Source organism: Athene cunicularia (assembly GCF_003259725.1).
Source record: "Athene cunicularia isolate RWA chromosome 1 unlocalized genomic scaffold, athCun1 chr1_part1, whole genome shotgun sequence".
NCBI classification, from domain to species: domain Eukaryota; kingdom Metazoa; phylum Chordata; class Aves; order Strigiformes; family Strigidae; genus Athene; species Athene cunicularia.
This window is the reverse complement of record NW_020799091.1, coordinates 115,674,691-115,698,248: the sequence shown is the minus strand read 5'-3', so window position 1 is coordinate 115,698,248 and position 23,558 is coordinate 115,674,691. Positions and strand designations below refer to the sequence as shown.

Sequence of the window (23,558 nt, the reverse complement as noted above, 5' to 3'; positions counted from 1 at the left end):
GAGCTCCTGGCTTCAGTCCCAATAGCTGCATATGTGAAGGCAGTGTCAGCCAGGATGTGTAAAGCATCCTGGTGTATTCATAAAGTCTCATCCCAAACATTACCCTAAAAATAAACAAAACAAACAAGATCTGGTTTGTGGGAAGCAGCTACAGTTCAGCTAAACATGTGCTGTCTTCCAGTTGGGATTTAACTGTATGATTGCGGGCACTGTGGTGTTGGAACCAAAAACACAGAAGAACTGGCATAAAGTGTAGTAGAGAAAATTTGAATCCAAGTGGCTACACGAAGGTATTGTGACCTTTTCTTACTGTACTTGTTTGGATTTCAAGTACAATGAACCCTTCATCGCTGTGGTGAACAGGCCTGAAAGTTTCCATGTGCTAACTTGTTTTTTGGCAAAAGCATCCAGTCTTCTTAGGATTAAATGTGCTCTGCTGGTGTTGCAAGGGAGTAATAAACAATTATTAATGTCCCGTTAATGTATCTGCTAAGCTATTTATATAGGAGCCAGTGGAATTTATGCAAAGACATTTGAATTTAAACTGTGTTCAAGTTATGATTTGGATGGTACAATTCTGATATGAGAGTAGCTTTCAATTTTAAGGGAGATTTGGAAGAGGGAAGGAGAAAGAGAGACAAGGATGGAAACTGGGTTCCATTCCGCAAAGGAAGGCTAGGTATACAAGGCATATACATTCTGCTTTATATCTGTGCTCTTAAATAACTTTTACATCTTATTCTTCCTTATAACACCACTAATATGATGAATGCTTGATCTTTTCCAGATGATTTTGTCTTGTCCTGACAAGAGTTTTGTTGAACATGGGTCACGTTCCTTCTTTTGTTCATTTGAACTTCATCATTGTGTTGATTAAAAGTTGTGAAAATAGCTAAAAAATGTTAAGTAAAATGTCAAATTGTAAGAAATTGCAGTTTCACTGTTCACCACAGTGATGGTCTGATGGAGAGCTCTGTGAACTTACTTGTTCAAAGGCAACCTGGGTAATTGTATCATAACAAACGTGTTAAAATTACAGCAAATAAAACCACAGTCAGCATGAAGATACTAAATTATGTGTAATATTAAACCTGAGGCTTGGTTTTGAAGCTACAACTTAAAACTTTTGGCCACTGCCAGAGCTTGTAATTAACACATGCTCAGCCAGATCCACTATGCTCAAGCAGGTGCTTGATTGCTTTTGTTTGTTTGTTTTTGTTTCCCCCTCCCTGTAATGCTGACTCCTTCTATCTGCCGCCTTCTTAATTACGTTATTAGTGACGGTTACCTTTGTTCTTAAATTTATGGGTTTGTTCCTTAAGAATTGAGGAGAATGTGTTGTTACACACTTAGACTTAAGACAGTGTGAGTAGGGGAAGCCTGTGCAACAGAGGCAGTTGATGCCCTGGACAATAATGAATTCCAGGGTTTTTTGCCTTGTTAGCCAGGAAAGTCTCAGAAACGAGGACCCGCTTAAAGAATGCATTGCCACCTTCTGCTAGATGCCTGCATCTAGTGATCCTCAATGAAACGGGATCATATCAGCTTTGGTAGTGGGTGAGAATCCAAGTTTTGTGTCTGGGTTCGTCTAATTGTCTGAAGTGGAAGAGGATTAAAGTATTGCCTCCAGGGATTTTAAAGGCACTTTACACGTTTGGATGTTAGGTTTTCCTGCCGAGTGACAAGCTGAGATAAGGTTTCTCATGAGAGAGCTGAAGTCACAGGTGAAATGTGACTGAGCCAAGAGCAAATCCCAGATTTGACCATTATTTTCAGAAGCAACACTCACTGGCACTGCAGGAGCTGACACTGGAGAGTGCTTTATTAGTTCAAAGCACAGCCTAGCACATCCAAGGAGCTGCTGTAAATGTTAATGGTGCCATTTCTACATCAGCTGAGGTCTAAGTTCAAGCCTGCTGGGGATCCTGTTTATCTCCTGCAGTGACTGACACTGTCAGGAGCTGAACTCCAGTCTTTGCTTTCGGCAAAGTGGGACTCAGAGCTGTAGGCTGGAGCTTGACACATTGTTGAACAATAACATGCACCACAGCAAAGGCTTTTTTGGTTGATGTCCTCTTCCAGAATATAAATTATAATTCTGAACAAGTGTTAGGACCTGGGAACATAAACCTTGGTCAGTTTTTTTCATCGATCCTGTGTTTTTGTTGGTCTTTTGAAAGAAGTCATGTGGCCTAGCACTGTACTTCCTTGAGGCTGTCTTTTAACTGAAGAGATTTTTGCAGATATAGTTACAGCTTTGTATTTTAAGAGCAGAAACACCTTGAAAAATGGGCCTTGGTTTTGGACTTCTCCATGAAGCTTTGCACAATTCACAGAGCAAGCAGAAAGGTGACAAACTCCTCCTGAGCTTTGAATTGAGCTCATTAGTATGTTGGGGCTTGGATGCACTAGCTGCACAGGTTAAAAGAAGAGTAGTCCAGAGCAGCATCTTATGTGCCATATCCTGGGAGACCTGTGTTCAGTTCTTCACTCTGCTGTCTGCTTCACATTGACTTTCTGCACCTCAAGTTCCTCAGCTGTAAACCATCAGGACAGTAATGCTTCCTTATTTTATGGTCATTGTAGGAGGCCTAGGATTATAAGGGCTGAGCCACAGGCTCCTGCAATGGATAGGACACCAAAGAAAGAGTCTACCCTCCTTCCAACTGTGTTGCTGATTTGTAGTGTGAATTTGTTATTGTTGCTTTATCCCTTCTTTTTTTAGTCTCTATCTTTTGCAAAAACAGAGATGGAAAGGTTGTGCATCCCCTCCTTTGCTTAACGATCTGAGACACATATGTTACAAGCACAGTAATTCTTAAAAAAAGTTTTCTTTTCAAGCTAATGTGCAGATGTGCATATGCAAGAGGCTACTTACTTGCTAAAGAGTTTCTTTTCTTGTTTTCTCTTCTTTACAGATTCCAGTAAGATTATGGCAGAGTACAGCCACACACAAACCCAGATGGAATTACAAAATGCTAGTTTGGGAAAGGGTTCTGTGGCAAATTCCCTTGAAAATGGTCTCCAGGATATTATGGAAAACCTCAACCCAAAGAAATATTCATCAAGTCTCAAATTTAAAACAAACGGGGACTATGCTGGCTCGTATTTAACCCTTTCACAACCTATGCCAGTTAAACCTAATTCTTCCTCCAGTGTTAAAAATACACACTCTATTACCAAAATTCAAGGAGGCAAGCAGTTCCCCTGTGAAAGCCTGTATCTTCCAGATAAAAGCATCTCTGTAAAGCATTTGGGTTCTGTTTCGAGCACGTCTCCATCCCTTGGCGGGTACAGTTTAGGAAGGACGGACTTTGATATTCATGCCAGCAGAGAAAATGAAAAATCCCTTGGACACATGGATAAGTTTTACTACTCAAAGTACAGTCAGAAAAACAAATCATATGACAATGTCTACTTCCCAGGAATGCTAGAGACAAGGAAGATCTCGGGCTCTCTTATGACCATGTGGAATGGAAGCTCGGGGAATGAGCTGATGCTTTCACCTGCTAGCAATTCGGGGGCGGCCAGCATGCCTTCTAGCCCAAAGCAAGGCAGGAGAATGAATATTGAAGACAGCCTGGCCCTTCACATAAAACCAGTTAAGCACAAGGATGTGATGATGGAGACTTTGGGTTCACGGCCTAGGAAGTACTCTGGTGGATCTCTAAGTCATATGGGAATGTACAGTCGTTCCCTACCCAGACTTTATAAATCAACAGAAAGCCAGCTGGTGCCATTAAGTTTGCCCCCCAGAAGCTCTCTGGGTAATACGAAAAGGAAAAAACTTGGAGAAAAAGATCTACCTCAGAATGCTTTCGATGCTGATAATTACCTGAATTTTTCTTCTTGCAGCTCAGGGGTTTTACCACATGCAAACTCTGTCTCTGGAAATAATCCTTATGTCAGTTCAACTCTTAGTGTTCCTGCAAGCCCTCGAATTGCTAAAAAAATGCTTTTAGCACCTTCTTCCCCATATCTTTCTGATGATTTTGACAGACTTGGACTCTCAGGGACAAGTCCCAGTAGTTCTTTCTCCCCAGTGGATTTTGACCGGTCATTCTCTGTCCGAAGAAACCTTTCCACCAGTTCTGTGGAACTTGATGATCCAGATCTGGAAAGTTACAGACAGACGCCAAATTCACTGCAAACGTCAATGCGAGAGCGGAAGAACAGCATTAGCTCCATTTCAGGAAGAGAAGACCTCATGGACTATCACAGGAGGCAGAGGGAAGAGCGGCTTCGGGAGCAGGAGATGGAACGGCTGGTAATTTTTTCTCGTCCTCTGAGTTTTTTTTGTAGCAGTTAGCATTTGCAAAATGTCCATCCCAGGTCTAGCCATCAGGAGGGTACAGCAAAGCATAAGCTGCCGTGTTTTGAAATTCAAGTTGCCTGCTTCAGATGTCTTTTTTTATTATTGCAGTCCATGAAGCTAATGCTTAAATAGTCTGCTGATGTAACAGCTTGGATAGACAGTACCATTCAGCTATCTTAAAAAAATATGTTGAAACCCTTGTAAATGTGTTCACTCATCATGTGGACCCTGTTAAAATGTCTATGTACATAAAACTCATGAATTACCCTGCAGGCATCCAGCACTGTTTGGTTTACATGATGGCATTGTTTTGTGGTAAGTGGGTAAAATTAAGCTGCTTAGCCATGTGTGCTGCGGAGTCAGGTAGACATTGGTGTGGGTCCAACATGTGTCATCAGAGCCTTCTCTGTTTGGTTGTGGTTTTTCCTTCTGAGTATTTTCATGAAAATACAGGCTTCCTTCATTCTCCCCCTCCAAAAACGGAGAGTGGCAGAGAGGGATAGTTTCTCTCTTTGTCTCTAGTGAACATAAAGCAATGCATACTGCTTCAGATTAAACCTGGTAGTAAAATATAACTTATCTATTATTGAAACAACTTTTGTGTAGGGGAAAAAAATTTAAAGGTTTTCAGAACACACAGATGATTGAGTTTCTTACTGAAACTATCCCTGAGAGGATACTTAACTTTTTCCAAAGAAATACTTTCTCAGTGGCTGCAAGAGTCTGATCCTATTAACATGCATTCATATTGTACTGATTTTATCATCCACGTGGAAACCGAGGTCATTTAGATGGACCAATTTGTATTACTGAGTCTTAGATCTGAGACATTAACTTTATATTTGCTTTAATTCAATTCTTTATGGATTTGAGCAAAATGGGAATAGGATACTTTTAAACCTGTCCAGTTTGCATGCAGACAGCCTGCACGGGAGTTCACTTTCTTGGTCAGGCCGGGTGAAAAGCCTTGGGGAGACAGAATGCAGGAGCAGTGGGATGCCCATCAGGGACCACTAGCAATGGCGCAGTGCCTGTGCAGGGCCACTGCTCTCCTTTTGAGCTACACCCGCGGGCAGGTTCAGCTGAAGGATTGTAACCCATTCCTATAGTCTCCCTCCCGTCTCACCTATGTCCTTGACACAAGTTGGAGACGAATGTGTTAATGTGGGCCGGAGCCTGCCTTTTCATCCTTAACCTGCTCAGCGCTGTAGTCTTAAGATACATGCTGTGGGTTTATAAGGTGTGAAAATGCTCGTCTTTGCCTGCTTAAAGCCAGGGCTGTAGAGTCAAGTCCTGAGCGTGATGAGGCAGCAGGCACTGCCGCTCTCCCCTCTGGGAGAGAACCCCTGCCCTACCTTGCCCCCAAAACCTCTGCTGCTTCCCCTTGAAGCTGTGGCTTCTTGGGAGCAAGGAGCAGGCTCCAGAGGGTGAGGAGGGCCATGCAGAAGTGGGAAGCAGCAGCAGAAATGCTAGGGGGTTGCTTCTCTTTATTCTTGCTGCCTTATCCCTGCTGTTCCTCCACTCCTTTGAGAAACCTCCTCCCTTCTCCTTAGTCCTGGTGTTTTGTGTGTGCAAAGTGGTGCTTGCTGTTTACCAGAGGGTTTTCTGGACAGTCATGCTGTAAAACCTGAGATAATCAGTCATAAAAGCCAGCGTAACAGACCATATTTGTATTTCAAAGAGAACAGTTAGGTTTTTTTGTGGTGAGGGATAGAAGATAGGGGGTTGTTTCAGTATTCAGTAATGCAATTGTTCTAGCTTTATATTTGTATGTAATAACTACTTTCCTCCCTCCCCTGCCTCCCCATTTCTTTTCTTGATGGACAATACATCCTTCACATCCCAATTCCTTAAAAAGATAATTTGTCTACTGTTTTTCCATATATGTTAAAGTTTTTGAAAAAAAATTTGTGTGTTGCATATAATTTGAACATGAAGGAAATTAACTCAATCAAGAGGAATCTACTGTGCAGGATCCTGCTCAGTATTTTTTTTTCCCCCTTGTTAGAGCTACCTGGTGGAAGAGTTGCTATCAGGAGAGTGCCTCTTTTCAATGGTTTGAGAGTCTAAAAACCACAAATAGGTTTTTAGATCTCTGAGAAGAAGGAAAGTATTTATATATGTATTATATATATATGCACATCAGCTCTTTGAATATTAGAGCCTGTCCTTTTTTGGGTTTTTTTTTTGACCTTCTGTGTGGATCTAGTCATGGGCCTATCCAAATAGAATCTTTATATATCCAGCCTGAGCTTCCAAAGAACAGTTTTGTCTTACACTGTGTACTGTGAGATGGCCAAAGGTTCAGGATCCATGTCTGCTCAGGTCTCTCTCTTTTGCGTGGTGGGGGAAAAAACCCAACTAAACAAGCACCCACGGGTAGCAAAACTATGCTTTGGGTTTTCAGGGCTGAGTAAAAGTTCAGATTGTACTGGTAGGTAAATGGGAGGGGAAACATAGTCCCTCTATGCATAAGTGTCAGACTCTTCCATAGTGTGTTTTTAAAGCAAGGTAGGCAGAGGAAAAATGTAGGACTACTCAGAGAACCTCATTAGAAACCTAAGCCTGGATACAAAGTGGAGAGCATCTTTGTTTGCACGAGCTATCCTTCTGGCACAGAGCAGGTTTTGAGGTGGTGTATTCACTTCTGGATTTTTTTTTTTTTTAAAGTAAAATCTATGTAGACATTGTGATCTGACCTAGTACCTGCCCTTGCTGTCTTCTATTTACTTTCATGTTTTTCTTTTCCATATAAATTATTGTATGAGTTTTATTTGTGCTTAGTTTGCTTTTTAAGTGAGAGACTCCACTGGAAGTTTGCATTTTGAGCTGCTGCTAGGACCTGCATGTGAAATCAAACGATCTGCTGTCATTGCCCAAAGTAATAAACAGAGGAAAAAAAAAAGGGTATAAGTAGTGAAAATACGCATTGCAAGATTTTTTTGAGAATGACTTAAACGTGTGAGTTTTAATTTGTTCCTGTGCTGCAAACAGAAAAGACATGTATGTACTTGTGTAGGATTCGGTGTTTTTCTCCTCTCTCTTTTGCTTTGCCTTTTATGGCTGGGTTCACTCAGACTAGCTAAAGACTGGTGCCACTTCTGTTTTGCCAGCCTGTTCCTCTGTGATTTGAGGAGCGTGAGGAACCAGAGTTCCTGTTGCTGCCATCGCTGGGGACTGGTGGGCTCTGGGAATAGGTGGGATCGTATGAGGCTGCTCCTGGAGCCTGCGCAGGTATCAGGCTGGTGGGTCTCAATCTGCTTCTGCTTTCTCTCCAGCCCAGCTGACTGATTGCATCTTGATGTAGGGGTGTTTATACAAGCTCTAGACAAGTAGGTAGAAGTCAGAGTTATCTACTGCTGCAGCTAGCCCAGGAGTCTCATGAACAAGGAAAATAAAATATCACTGTGATCAAAGAGTATTCATTGAGATTCAGTTAGCTATTGAAGGTTTTTTTTTTCCTAAGAGGAAATCTCACTCTTTTTTTCCTATCTGAGATAAAAGCCCAACTGTGGTAGCTGCTGGAATATGAAAGGCAGTCTTTCTCTTCAGCCTGTGGGGAGGTTTGGGGGTGGAACAGCACAGACAATATAGTCAGATAGATATTAAGGCCATCTGTTTTGTTTGATGCCCGCTCATTTGAGTTAACACTGAACTTGGTTTTTCTAGTGCTGTTTTTTAGGCAGTACAATGTATTACCTCTAGGTGGTGGTAGGCACTTAAAAATTACATGTGCAGTATCTGTGTGGTACCTTCCATAGTCCAGGTGCCTGTATGGATCTGTAAACATAAGCTTCTAAATGAAGTTTTTCCTAGATGCAGGAATTGTGATGGGAGAGATTCCAGCTTACAGGACTGATGCCCAAACGAGCAGTAATAAAATTCAAGGAGCTTATTCCATAGTCTGCCTTTTCACAGCCAGAAGAGCATTGGCTTTCATTAAGTTTATTCTGCAAGCAGGAAATGGTATAGAATCTACCTGTGCCTGGCTTCCATTGATGCATTACAATTTAGTGAGATGTGCTCGTGTGAGGGGAAAATGAAATGAAAATATTTTTGAATTTTCAAGGTGGTACTGCTTTAAAATTATGGTTAATAGAGCTTATGTAAATCTCCCATGCAGCTTGGAAAAACCTCATATACGTGTTTTATAAATTTATATTGGCACTGTGTCTTTTTATAGACCCTTTAAACATAAAGTACCCAAGCTGTGTATAAAAGTGTGACTGACCTCTCACAGGAACCCCAGCCAAGTAGACAAAGGCTAGATCAAGGTAATTTTTCCCACTACTAGTATTTGACAGTCTCTCTAGTATTACAAAATAGCCACTTAACATCAGTTTAATTGAATAAATTAACAGGTGCCATGTAATAGGGTAAAAAACCCAGCAGAATGTAACTGATACTGATGAATCAGTAAATTTTCAGGAACTTTCTGTTTTAAATGTGTTTCAAAACATTTCTATGGGATCTTTAATAATCCAAAGTATGAATTACGTACATTTAATTTTTGCAGCTATATGTTTTATGCAAACGAATAGTAAGGGCTGGGAAGAAATCCATTTCAGGAGATGTATTCTCACTTAGAGAACTTAAGGGTCATTTACTGCACTTCAGGCTCCTGTCCCCAGCGTGATTTGAAAAGGAATGTCTGCATAGGTACTGTAGGGGCAAGGGGGCACTGGTCTGAAGAACGCTGTTATTTTGGAAGCTGATGATATTTCATCTGGAGCCAAATACGTGCTTGCAGATAGAGGAGCGAATTCTGCAGAAAGTTGTCTGCTCGGTTCCTCCCTGGATGTGTGCTCTACTCTGCGTCACTCATCTATTCTGCTTTTACTGGTCCATTTCCTTGGTGCCAGTACTGGGAAGGTAAGGACGAGGCGTGCCAGCCTGGTCCCTGCTCCCGGTCCTCTGCCCCGAGCTGCAGCGGCCTCTCTGCCATGCTTCTCTGCACAGGTGCCTCTGCTGCGAGAGGCTGCCTGCCCATCAGCCGTGAGATACGGGCGCTTTTGCTGAATTCTGTACTCTTAGTGGGAACCTCAGAGCCCAAAGATGTAACTATAGCAAAACAAGGACTGAAAATGAGGAAATAAATGAGGCTGGAGTGAGAAACTGGTGCAAACTGGAGGGAAAGGGAAGAACAGTTGGCAAGCTGTTCTCAAACCCAGTTAAAATCTAGCTTTGAAATAAGCTTCTCAGTATATGACAGGTAGAAAATCACTAGCTCTTTAGAAATGCAGGAAGGAAAGAGAAACTTTCCTCCTGCCTTCTTGTCTGTGGGGTACTGAATGTATTTGTAAGAAAGTAAGTTTGAGGAGTTTCTGCTGCTCTTTTCCCTGATCTGTCTGCCTCTTTCCCCACCATCGTTTTTGACTAGTTGCTGCTTCAGGTTTTTGCTGTGAAACTGATTGCTTGTCTGCACGTGAGTTTGGTTTTTTTAAAGAACAGCAGTGGAAAAGTGCTGTTCTTTGGTAGCTGAAAAGAGTAATAGGCTCTTCTTCAGGCAAAGGGAGCCCTGGCTGCATGGATGAGCCATAATTCTCATTAGTGTTGGTCACAAAGGATAGACTGCATATGTATTTTTAATGAAATCTGGGATTATCCAGTTGCTAATGGCACTTATCTAAAAAGCTTCCTGCTTGCCACAGCTGATTAACCAAGTCTTGCCTTGATATCTAGATACAGCATCACTTCTACACGTTTGTAAAATTCATATATGTGACACGCAGCAGATGAACAAATCCAGGAATCACTAACATGATTGCTGTTAAAAAAGTGGGAAGTATTATCTCTGCTAATTTGGAATATTTTTCTTTACAATATGACAGGGATGTCTTTTAATACCATTGCTAATCAGTAAGAGAGGGGGATTATTATCTCCTTATCCCACCCTTCTCCTTCAGCAGCTGTCCATAGGTGGTGGCTAGCTTTGGTAAAGCCAGGAGTGGTGAAACTGCTCAGGTAGAGAGTGCACAAGACCTGTACACCCCTCTTCATAGCAAGTAAGAGATCCACAGAAAATACATCGAGAGGTTTTAGTCTGTTAGAAAGGACATTTTATGGGGAAGTACACTGAAAGGCTTACAAGGCTTGATTCAACACCCCTCCCTCCTGCCAGAGGCAATTTTAAACCAATTCCCTTCTTTTGACATATCTTTTTTTCCCCCCTCTGCTGTGTTCAGCATCACAAATAACTTGTGTGGTATTTCTTGCAAAATTATTGACTGGATTTTCCATGTGCTACTGCTTTTGCACTTCTCATTGCAGGGGTGCTTTCCTAGCTTGCTGCTTGACTCAGAAATTAATGCTGGAGACAGTTAAATGCAGGTGTGCTGGAGCTGGAATGAGTTGGCTGAGATGAAATGATGAGAATAGAGTGTATAAAATAACCATAGAGCTTCCTGTCCGTAAGCCTCTTGGCACATGTCAAAATAGAAGTGAGAGATACCGGTATTTCTGTAATGTGTCTGAAAGTTCATCAGGAATTGTTTGAAGACTGGTAGAGGTTTTCCTGCAATTCTTGAGCTTTTTTTTTTTTTTTTTTGATCATCTAAGAGCTGGGGAAGGAAGAATTCCTTTTTTCTTTTTTTCCGACTGCTCAGCAAAGGGTGGGTTTGCAGTGAGAGCCCCTTACCCAAGTGCTGAGGCGAGGATGAGCAGTGGCTGTGCTTTGAAATTTGCCATTTCCTATTATTTTTGAAAGGATGGAGGCTTGACACAGTGTAACCTGATGCACCCTGCTGTTGTGGGGAAGGATGGAACTGCATGTCCTGGTGCCACGTTTCCCATCTGTAACCATTATGACAACTGTATGAAAGGGCCAGGCCTGGTGCCGTCACAACGGGGAGAGCTGCGTAATTACCGGCGATCCCAGCCAGCACTTGCACAGCGCTTTAGGAATTGGGTTGCATGGCCAAAAGACTTAGTAAGAGGGAGGATAGTGACATTGGAGGGGTAAGGGAAGAGGCTTAGGGTCTGGCAGTGGTTGCCTGGAGGGAACAAGGCTTTGGGGAGTTATAATTATGTCGATCATTTGGGGTTGAATGATGTCTGGAGAATCTGCTGGACCCATTTCATGGAAAATAGAAGCTTGTGATTGCTGACCCACAGCTGCCCCGGGCTCCGTTATTTCAGCGGCTCGTCTCTGCCAGTGCTGGTACAGGAAGCTTCGGAGGAAACCTGCAGTGGGAACCTGGGAACCTGAAGGCAAAACTTCTGTCACGCAGAGCTCTTTAGGTTGGGTAGTGCTTGGAAACAGATGGGTTCAGATGGGCTCTCTAGCTCAGAAATGCAGCTCTTAACTGCGGGTGATGCAGGGTGATGTGAAGGTGTGGTCCATACAGCCGGCTAGTCTGTTGGTAGCTGTATAAAAAGCTGAGTGCTTGTAAACCGGTGTTAAATTTTCATAAAACTCCAGTGGCTTGCAGCAGGGAAAGGGGCAGGCAGTGCACTGCTTGATCCTTGTTATTGCTTGCTGTTGGGCATAGGGAGTGTTGGGACTGTCAGCAATAGCTGCTTTGCAAATCCTCTTTGCAAATGTAATGCTGGGTAGAGCTTGGAAAACTAGTATGTCTGCAGTGGTTCCTGGGGAAGGAAGCTGATTTGGGTTTTTTTGGCTTTCTTTTTAAATACTAAAAATAAGGATTTCCTAGAAATCAGAAATGAGATCATTAGTGCAGGTATAATGTCAAGCATGGAACTCTCACAGTGGTTCTTTTTCCAGCAGAATTTTCAATAGGCTTATGGTAAGCAATTTTTTATTTACATTATTTTTCTTCTTTAGCAAAAGAAACATGAAACTACATAAAATCATTACCTCTTAGAAATGAAAAGGTAAAAAAAATTCATCTGAAATACAAGTTACAGGAAGCTATGCATACAGTAAAAAAAAAAAAAATACAGCTTTTTGGTACTTCTTATAAAGTATCATAGAGATCTAGAAGTCCTTTAGGAACTAAATACTTGTAGCAACTTGAAGCAGTCAGGTCAAACTGGCACAGCTACTCAGATTCTCAAGTTTGAAACATTAGTATGAATCCATAGTGAATTTGAATTTAACTGGTTTGTAAATATTTCCCCCACTTCTGTGCATTTGACATCTGTGATGCCTCAATTTCTGTTATTGTTCCTAAAACTGTGTGTTTCAAAATGTGGACTAATTCTCTCCCAAAAAAGGGAATCAAAGTTAACGAAACAGAAAATCCAAACAAGTCAGGAATGATGAGTGAGTTCATGGAGAATCTGTGTGATACTTTGCAGCTTGGTAGGAGTATGGTGTAAGTGTAAAGTGGAGCAATTAGTGATGTATACAGTGAGCTCACTGGACATGTGTACATACAAATGGGGTAAGGTTACAACAGCCTGAATCTTAATATTAAAACTTTCTACACTGGAAAGATAAATAAGTGTTAGAACATCTTATTTAAGTAGCTGTTCATTTCTATGAAATGTACTTTTCATTTTTTAAGTTTTTCTTCTATGTTAACTTTGATCCTTCATCTCATATGGTAATTTATTTGTATATATCTGTTTATAATCTGTCAGTGCTAGACACATACATAGAACTATAGGACTTTAATCCTTCACTCTAAAAAAACCCCAAACCAATAACCAAACCAACAAAAAATTCCAGTAAACTTTTTTTTTTATTTCATCTTTACTTTAGTTCACATGTGATGCTTAGTGCTGTTACCTTTTTTTTTTTAAACTAGGAACGACAGCGACTGGAGACAATCCTCAATCTGTGTGCAGAATACTCCAAATCTGACAGCGACCCTGCTGCAGCTACAACAGTTGCTGATGTTCAAAAAATTAACAAAGAACTCGAAAAACTTCAGCTCTCTGATGAGGATTCGGTGTTTGAAGACTCCCAGATGAATCTGGAACCAAGATTCAGAAGCCATTTGAAATCATCTGCAAGCGATTCGGATTTCTCGGAGCTGAGCACCCACAGCCGTGGCACTGCCACTTTCCTCTCCTCTAGAGGGTTAAGAGCCGATGAGCACTTCAATGAAAGCGCGAAGCCTCCACCTTTTGCTGCTCCCGGCTTCCTGAAGGATACCACTGAATCGTCCTACCTGAGCATCACACCAAAGGTAACGCTCTGTAGGAAGGAGGAGTACAATCCAGGTTCAACTGCTCAAAATCCTCCTCTAGGAGTTGGCTGTCCTGGCAGGGGCCACAGTTAGGATAGCTTAGGTGTGAGAACTAATTTCAGGGCTCGTACAGTTTAGCAGTCAGCAAATAATTATTTCATTTTCTTGGAAGCTATTGGTACTGGATATTTTTTTTTTCAGAAGGATGTATAGTTCAGGAAGAGTTTTAAGATTTTTGTGGGGGAGAAAGATTTGCTTGAGGGAAAAAAAAAATCATCACACTATATCTAATTTGTAAGGAAGTTTCAGGAACCCTGCTTAGCACTGTGCTGGGATATAGGAGGGAAGGGATGCTCTGCTGTCTTCTCCCAGCCTGAGGTTCCTGTCTTCTGTAAGAAGAGGATGTTTTTTCATGGGCAAACCAGAACAGTTGCACGGGAGGTGAAGAGGAGTTTCCTGTTTCAAATTTACTGTCCTGTCTCCTTTCCCAGAGTTGGACCTGAGCCACTTGTCAAATCAGCTTCTGCCTCTCATGGGGTGCGTGGCAGCAGCCAGCCACCTGCCTCTCCGACCCAACTACTGTGTTTAGTAAGCTGCAGCTCCATTTCTGTGTACTTCACACTGTTGTTTAATTGCTGGGAGAGAAATTGTCCTTCAAAAACTGAGCTAACAGCATTCCTAACAATTTCTTTCAGCTAGGGCAGCAGCAGCCTCCTCCAGACTGGGGCCACGGCCTTTTGTTGTCCTGTGTCAGTGCCTAGGCTCTGGTGTGCCAGACCAGCAGTGCAGCAAATCCTGGCGACAGGCAGTGTGTTAAATAACTTATTCAAGAGTTAGACTTGGGATCATAGTAAGACCAAGCAAAGCCATAAAAGCAGGCTTCCGTTTAACAAATTCACACCTTCAGAGTACTTTGTGTCTCTCCTTTTTACTGTTATTTGCACACTCTATGAGCTTCAGCACAGTTATGCCTCGCATGAATTCTATTTAAGCTCTGCTTAACTCACATCTTTATAGTCAACAGAAGTGTGTATGTGAAGAAGAAGGAGAGAGGTGTGGTAGGCAAACATCTTATAAAGGGGGATCTCCCTGGAAATCTGTCTGCTGAGTCTTTCAGTGTGTGAAAATGTGTTGAACAGAAACATGCTATTGTGGCTTGGTCCTTCTGTGCTGGAAAGGTAGTAGGATGTTTCACTAACAAGTTACTGAGGTCTTGCATTTCTTTCCCATTTGTTACTTTCTTCGTGCAAGTCAGAGATCCTGTTTGAAACCCTTATTAGGAAGTTGAAATCGAAGATGTTGTGTCAGCATTATCTGAACAGGATGCCGGACAAAAAGAGGCTTTCCTGCTGGGATTACTAACACTAATCAAGGAATACCATTCATTCGCTCATTGTAAAGGCTGTTCTGCTAAGCCCTGAGAAAAGCAATAACAAGCAACTGTGTTAATGAAACATAGCTCATTGTTTTAAAATACCGAGATCAGATTTGTTCAGGGTAAAATGCCTGCTCTCAGAATAGCCATTCAGTAGCTGAGCTGAGCCCCTTTTGAGCAAGGCTGTGTGGTCCAGTGGTTAACGCGAAGCCCTGCATGCAGCCCGCTTCTCATTCTGACTGGGGACAATGAGCGGGCAGCCTTACCAGAGTAATTGGATCGCAAGCCCCTGGAGTCAAATGAACATGAAGAATACGTTTGAAACTCAATACTCTTTCATCTAGCCTTTGCTGGTAGAAGATCACAGGTATTTTCTTAATGATGTCGTTTCATTCTTGGCACAATTATCTAGTAAGTAAATGGCAATAAAAAGAGCAATGTTAAGAGTCCTACTTCATCAGTGCTAACTGGAGAGACAGAATCAACTTTCGTGCTTATTTTACAGAAGCTGCCCATCTTACTGGCTGGTTACAAAAATGTCTTATCCTACCTCCTGGCTTTTATTATCTGAACAGCTGAAATTTAAATAAAAAGCATCTTAGTTTATCTGTGTTATTTTTATAAGGGAAAAATTGGGTTTTTGCAACCTAAATAGCACAGAATGTAAAGTATTCTTAAAGGTTAGGTTTTAATAATTCCTGTAGAATGAATAGTATTTAATGTTAAGTATAGTATTTACTTCCAATGCCTGGAAGTAAAGTATCATGTTGGGTTCTCTTGTACACCACCTAATTATAGAAATAGCAATATAGCAGATAGGAAATATGTAATGGGTTCAAAACCAGCAGTACCATACTTGTCTAAAATGAACACAATAGGAAGGGAGACGGAAAGACAGTGTTATATCTTTTTCTAATGAGCCTCTTGTAATGTGCAACTGCAGATACCAGAATGCACAAGTGATGAGCAAAGAGGGCAGGAGCTTGGTCGACTGGAGGAGGAGCGCATAGTAATACTAAATAACTTGGAAGAACTTGAGCAGAAGATCAAAGATTTAAATGACCAGATGGATGAATCCTCGAGAGAGGTATGAAATATGTTTTAGTTTTAAATGTCTTGCTTGTTAGGTATGTCTACATAGCGTAAGTGTGATAGGCTCAGCAAGTACACGGGGAACTCATGGATGTATGTAGCCTTCATATTCTGTGTTTTTTCACCAGGATTAGGCACAGAATCGTGGACCTGGCAGTCTCCTACTATGAACCTTATTTTTCCCCAGATGGGAGATGGATGTGATGCTCAGATTAGCCTTTCCCAGCTGTAACTGTTATACTCTGAGGTGGAATTAGAACAATCTTGCTTGTTAAATGGTCACTCAGTTGATCTAAATACCTTGTGTCACTTGGGAGTTTTATGGTGATATCTCCTGTGACCGTTTAAAGAGAAAGGAAGTGAGACAACTTCCTTTCAAACCTCTTCGGCTTTACTGTGGCAGGGGTATGTTGGCACCCTCTTGACTTCTGGAATCTCACAGTTGCAGACTAAGCTGGCCAGGCATTTGGGTTGTACTTGCTCCAATTATCGGTGACAGGAAAGAGACAGCTGTTCCAGAAGGGATTGCTACGGAGCCTGGGCACAGAGAGTTGGTACAGTATTATAGCAAGAGGAAGCACAGAGAAGAGATAGAAAAGAAAAAGTTTTGGAAAAAAAAGAATCTTCAAATTAAAGTTGGTTTGGACTTTATTTTTCAGTATTTTATGTTGCAGGTTTACTTTTTCTCAGATTTGTGATCTCTTTTTACTTTTGTGGCAGTAAAACTTACTTTTTTCTCCCCCCTTTTTTAAAAGTGTTTGTCTCTTGTGAATAATCACCAACTCACTCCCCTTCCCCCAGAAAATAATGTATATCAAGGTTTCTTCTTAATCTGGACTGCTTCTGAAAAATGTTTTGTGTTCCTAGTTGGATATGGAATGTGCCCTTTTGGATGGGGAACAGAAATCTGAAACAACAGAGCTGCTGAAAGAGAAGGAAATATTGGATCATCTAAACAGAAAAATAGCTGAGCTGGAGAGAAATGTTATTGGTGAAAAGACAAAGGTAATTGAGCTATCTTAGCTAGCTGTGTGCTCTGTTCCCCTTGTTCTTCAAAATACATTTGTATGATTAACATATTGTTGGAGGTTATTTTATGAAGTACTGTCTATAAGTAAATTTACTTGATAAATATGGAAGAAAAAAATAGTTGTCTTGCCATCATCTCCTTGTAACAGTCTGGTTTCCCAAGGTATGCTTGATGAGCAAAATATAGTACGCTTAAGTAAAATGACCTGACTACTGTGAAGATATTTTTGATTAATAAAAAAAATCCATATAGGGCTTGGACTTGGGTTATCTGTTGTTTAAAAGAACAGTATTAGTTGAACTGTTCCACTACCTTCCATGGTAGGTTGTATATTTTGTATTTAAAAAAAAAAAAAAATCCTTTCTCAACAAATAAACAGAATGAAAGAAGGCTGCAGTTTCAGACTATGGCTTTATCTATTATATAGAATGATATAAGACACCTGTCATGTACATAATTTTAAAGCGATTATGTTGGTTTATTTTGTTGGCTAACTGACAATTTTAGTACTGTAGAATATTCTCTCTGTGGTTAAGTCCAAGGAATGAGTTAGTTCTCCTACAGTCAGATACTTAATTGCTTGCAAATATGCAGCAAATGTATATGAACATATTTTTGAAAAATAGGATAGTACTATAATAAGATTTTGAGTACAGAAATGGAAAGGGCCTGCAAGGTGAAGCTGTCCCCCTAAACCAGGGAGCACTGGTTCCCTCTGGCAGGCTCTGCTGGCCTCTCCAGGCAGGCAAGCCTTCTCCACAGGGGATGTGCCACCGCCAATAATATCTCAAGGTCAGGAAGTTTTTCCAGGGCTTTCAGCCAGTGATGTTTCCTTTCTAAATTTCATCCTCTACCTCATAATTTAAACCTGTCACTTGTGGAAATACTCTAGCTAGTCTCTCCCCCTCTTTTTTTAAGCTTTCCAAAAATACCTGGAATTCTTCTGCATTACTTGCTTTTGCTTAGACAAACTGCACATTTTTAGCTACTTCACAGCTCCCATTTAGTTCATGCCTTACAGCTTGCATTGTTTTATTCTGAGCTTTTTGTCCTCAATTTCTGCCTACCCTGTTGTGAGCCTGAATGCTGTTTTGTGGCTGTACTCGTCAGGCCTGTGTCTGGGGAGAAGAGTGGTGCTCCCACCTCTCTGCCCTGTGGAGTGATAGCACACGTCTAGTTTAAGCTTGAACTTTCGTGGGCTTCCCTGCCTGTGCTTTTCCTTGTTCTTGTCATATGCTTCCACGATCCTTCAGTTTTCGGTGTTGCCTGTGGTCATGTTTTAAGCTGTCCATGGAACGTGCTTTATACTTGGTTTGTAGTATAAAGATGAGTTTAAAGTTGGTAAGAGCAGATAGGGTGGTGCAAACTACCCTTTAAAAGGATGCTGCTAGTTTGGGTTGGTAGGTGGTAACAAACAACATACCTAGAAATTCTAAGAGATCTTTTGCCTTTTGCATTTGTTCTCTAGTAGCCTCAAAGTTCTGTGAAACTATTGGAAATTATTCTAAAACCTGAAGGTTGTTCAAATTTCCTTGTGATCATATGATGGAACATGAGTGTGTAGCAGTCAGAAAATTAAAATGCCAGATCTTGTTTAAATTTTTAGTTGAACTGAAATATGGAAAGCAGCCTAGAAAAAGTACTTTTGTTTTATAAAAGGAAAGTTTACTCATGGCATTTTTTTTTCAGTATGAAGCATGCCACTGGTCAGATCAGTTACAGTATTTTAGTTGTCATTTCTCTTGTGTTCCTTTTTTTAAAAAACAAACAAAAAGCCCAGCTGTGAGTGTGGTGCTCTAGACTTGAAGCCATGGCTCAGTTAATACAGAAATTATCTTTGTAGAAATAAACTCTAAAAGAGCTCACAGGTTTTGTTTTGGAAGATGTCTGAAAGTGTTGAATAAAAGTGAAAGTTTAAAAAAGAAATGGGAGACGGGCTTCTGTGAACAGGCGAAATATAAAGTGACAGCTGGAGTTCTGGGGAAAGTAGTGTCAGCCAGCAAAACAGATGGCGCTGGTCATGTTGACAAATAAAAGTTCTGGCTGACTTGAAACAACAACATTTTTTTTAAAGCTTGATTTGTGTGTCTGTACGTTTAAGGTTGCAGCCCTGCTGATCTGATGCAAGACAGGCAACATCTTTGCTCTGTAGTGGTACAGCATCAACACCCCTCCCCCCCCCCAAAAAAAAAAAGGGGGACAGAATTAAGGCTCAGGTTTTGGCCAGTAGTTGCTACCCTGCTGATGGTACTTTCTGTGTTGCTTCTTGCAAGAACAAGTGTCCCAGTGTCCCCACAATGGTCACAGTTTCTTCTAGTTGCCTGAATATTTCACCCCTGATAATACCAGTGATCTTGGTTTTGGTGGTGCTTCCTGGCAAGAAGCTGTTGGGTCCCACTGCTCAGACAGTGGTTACATTTCTGTCAGGGTAAGGGACTGATATCTGTTGTCTTGAGGTGAGAGGAAGAGTTAATTTCACTCACGAAACGATGGTGGGGCATTAGTGCTGTGCATGATGGCACTTGTCTCTGAAGCGACTTGAGCATCTCCTGGAATTTGCCACTGATCTCAGCACCTGTTTGACAGGAAACCCCTGCCTGGTTGTGTTTCATCCTTACCCATGCACCTGTTTGAAAAACCTGTGAAATTCTTAAAAAGAGAGATCATAAACTGCAACCTAGTTATTGAGCCATGTTACGTACTCGAAATAGACTGTAGGTGGAAGCTCCTGTACTACTTTCTACCTGATTCTTTGATTTGTTTTTTCAATTTCTTTTTTAATGCCCTGTGCACAGTTCATTTAGATGAGGACAGAAAACTTTGCCAACTTTTGCACAGTTTTAACAGCAGAGTTTCTAGCCCTGTGAGGCAAGAGAATTGACTGGAAAAGATACTTGAAGGCAGGAGAGTTGAGTTCAGGTTTGGGCTGTGCCACTGTGCTCTTCGCTGTGGTACAGTGTCTCTGTGTCCCAGCACCTTGCTTGTAAATGAGGAAGTGATTTTGCAAGCTGTTTTTTACGTTACATGGTATGCTGCTTTCTGATCTCAGTCGAGTCCTGTGCTCAGCCCTACCTGAACACGTGCCAGGACTACTGGTGAGGAAGAATGAGTGAATCAGTGGGGAAGATAATACAGCACACATCACGTGGTGAGCTGAAAGCGTTTCCCTTGCTTTTGTAAGTATGCCACCACACACATTGTAAGGAACAAAGCAATTAGTGTTGATTTACTTGGGTTTTGGAAATAAGAGCTATGAGCAGTTGCCATTTTGAAAAGAAGTTGGCAGAGACTTTCAGCACTGTTGCAGGGCTCCATTCTGGCTGTGGTGCATCTCCGCCAGGTACAAGTGCTGACAGGACTCAGTTGTCCTGGCTGGGGTAGCTGCTTCCAGAGGTGTTTGGCATGGCCTGTGCTTTCAGAGATGCTGGAAATCCTGCTAGTGTATGGAGGAAGGTCTGGCTTTGCCTCCATGGCCATGCTTTGGAGCACAGCTTGCGATCATCTCATTCTTTCTTTTTTTTTTTTTTTTCTAACTACCACATGCTACATATTTGGTTTTAATCACAGAAAAAAGATGACCAACTACATACTTGAATAGCAGCATTTAAGCTGATAATTGCAAGTCCGAGCTGTGCAGGGACAGCCATGATAAGTTGCTAGTTAACACAGTTTGACAGATACAGCTTGAAGCTGTCCATGAAAGAGCTTTGCTACAGATACTGACAAAATTACTGTGGAGAGAGCCAAGCTGGGCAGGACCCAGGAACAAGCAAGCAGGTGAGCCAGTCTCCCTTCTCCCTGCCATCCGGGCCCAGCTCCCTGTAACTACCGTGGCATTCATTCATGTTACTGTACTGTAGGTGTACAATAAAGATGCTATTGTTTCAAGTGGAACAGCACCTCAGGTCCATGATGCTATTTACAATTATGACTTCCTCCTAATGACCCTTTGCTCACAAGACTTAGTTCAGGATTGACATTTGTCTGTGAGGAAGCTGGAGAAAACTGTATGTGCCCAGTTGGATGTTACCCAGATTTGCAAAGTACTTTCTTTTTGTACGGTGCTTCCTTAGTCTTAAAGCATGCAGTCCAGCATATGTGGAGAAAGATGCTTAATGATTCGCCATGTCTGATGTCTCCAAGTTAAAGCATGAGGTTGAAGTGAACAATGTAGCTGGGGAAAGAAAGAACAGATCAGCAAGCATGAATAAACAGGAATAACTTAAAATGTGTAGTGAATTCGGCAGAAGTGCTGTGGGAGGTAATCATAGCTAAATGGGAGTTTTGGCAGAGAGTTTGAAAACAATTATTTATGGAAAAGTTTAGGCTGTGCTTTGAGAGGAGGAGGTTACTCCTTTTCTTCTGGAGGACCTTTGCCTTATGTCATGGTAGAAATACGTACTCTGGGGCACTTTATCAACACGGGTTTCCTGTCCCTCTTCAAGAGCAGAAATCAGGAGCAGCTGGCAGCAGATAACTCATCTTTTTTTGGAATACATTTAATTTTGTCTGCATGCTTTTGTGGAATTATTTTTCAGTCATTAACAGAATATCCCAGGCATGCCAAAATGTCTGAAGCTTGGCCTCTTTGCTGAATTAGTACTTACTGACTTGCAAGAACTGAGTCAAGGAAAGAGCAGCTGTCTGATGAGCAATCAGAGTTAAATATACTGGTGGTCTCCCCTCAATCCTTTCTCTTCTGGATTCAAAATTCCTTCTGTTGTTATCTATCCTAATAAATCTGACAGATTTACACATTTTAGCATAACCTTCTAAATCTTTCCTTGTCAGATTCCAGTTCAGCAAGATGTTAGTAAATGTTTTAAATGGATGAGTTATCATGTCTATAACATTATTAACCTCCATAAGACATGAAACACAGGATTAAGTATTTTGAGGTATACTTGCATCTACTGGATATATCCACATAATGATATCCTATAGAGAGAACACAAATGAGGAAAAAATGATTATGAAGACTTAAGGAGAAAAATCTGAATTCACAAGCTTTCTTTTAAAACAGTGATGAGGGAAATAGCAGAACGGCTTGTACCACTAAGGGAAAATCTTCTGTCATCTACATGTTGAAGACTATACAGGGTTTTAATTTTCTCTAATTTTCTCACTTGATATGTTTTTCTTCTGGTTTGGATGATTATTTCCTTTTCTTCTACATTCATGAAGGAACAGTGCTCTAGAATCAGGGGGTTTCTTTTGCCTCCTCATCCGTTCACTAGGACAGCACATTGCAGTGGTTGGAGAATGATCTTAGAAATTAAAAAAAAATTGAGTTGTCTTAGGAGCAAGTTAATGTGTGCAGCTGTTGTGATTTTTTTTTTTTAACTTACAGCAAAGGGATTGATTACTCTGATTTAAAATCCTTTTTAACATGAGCTTTATACATGGATGTGAAACAAAACAATTGAGATCTCTCATAGAGATGCCAGCACTGTATACAGTCAGAATAAATTAGTTACCACTCATACAGTAAAAAGAGCTATTGTGAAATACCTTCTTCTATCATATTATGCTTCTTTTCATATGCCTGGCATAGTTGGTTTTTTTTTTTTTTTTCTCTCTAATGGTTTCTTTCATGAAACTCACATGGGTTTAGTGACAAACAACTAAATCATGACAAGTTCTATGCTTCTGTTCAGAAAGAGATCAAGGAATGCAGCAAATAGTCTAAAAGAAAGTAGAAGAGCAGCACATACAGTTTGTGCACAGGAGGATCTGTTTCATTTCAACATTATTTTTCTAATCAGAGTTGTATGCTGTCTGATTTGTCTCAGCCATAGCATTGGAAATGCTTTCAATTTGCAAGAGTGCTGGAAGAGTTGTTAGACCTCGGTTTTAACACTTTTCCCAAATGTACCATTTGCCCCTTTCAGCAAGTAACCACTGAAGAACAGATTACGTTTCCTAACGTGCTTTCTGTTAGGGACTAGAGTATTCTCTTACAAATTCATGGCAAGGCTTAGGCCAGTTTCATCAGTGAGTTGTTAAAGTCACATTTTCTCGCTCTTCCACTTAATCTTCAAAATGCTTTACTGAACAGACATACTCTGCAGCATTACACCACTTCCAAGCAGAAAGGAATCATTCCAGTAATACGCTCTTTCTCTTCCAATTCTAGCTTTTGCAGTAGGTTATTTTGGATAAGGGGAGGGATGTTGTTTTGGAGTGTAAAAGAATAAAGTTTGGCTAGAGTTGAAAGCATGAAGATGAGATGGAGAAGCTTTTCAGATCAAAGAACTGCTGTGCTTCTCCTTATTTCTCAGAAACCTGTGAGTTGTGAGGCAGGTGATTCCCTGCTGAGAGACAGGGCGTGCATGTCTGAAGCTTGCTACCTTAAACCATGGTGATTTACAGGTGAGTTGGACTGAGGAAGATCCTGGAGTACTTCAGACTGGAACATTTAAAGTATAAGAGTCTGTTGGATATGAAGGCATTCAGTATTCTTTTTTTCCGTTGTTTATGGCTTTATGGGTTTCTCTGTAGTTTCTCTTTCTCTGTGAAAATAACACATACCTTGGGGTTTTTTGTTGGCTTTTTTTTTTTTTTTTTTTTTTGGTGATGTGGGTATTAGAAGGTTGTAGAGCGAGCCCAATACACCTAGCCATACAATCCATTTCAGAGCGACCTGGT

The 23,558-nt window shown here is 41.1% G+C and overlaps 1 protein-coding gene across 3 annotated transcripts in view; it reads left to right on the top strand.

Annotated features, from left to right (window-relative positions):
* PHLDB2 (pleckstrin homology like domain family B member 2) overlaps positions 1 to 23,558 on the top strand; it is a 68,566-nt gene that overhangs the window by 9,786 nt on the left and 35,222 nt on the right. For all 3 annotated transcript variants that reach the window (XM_026848029.1, XM_026848044.1, XM_026848037.1), the window contains exons 3-6: positions 2,919 to 4,267; positions 13,030 to 13,413; positions 15,732 to 15,875; positions 16,748 to 16,885. In XM_026848029.1, the coding sequence (XP_026703830.1) occupies positions 2,919 to 4,267; positions 13,030 to 13,413; positions 15,732 to 15,875; positions 16,748 to 16,885 (2,015 nt within the window). The remainder of the gene's footprint in view (positions 1 to 2,918; positions 4,268 to 13,029; positions 13,414 to 15,731; positions 15,876 to 16,747; positions 16,886 to 23,558) is intronic.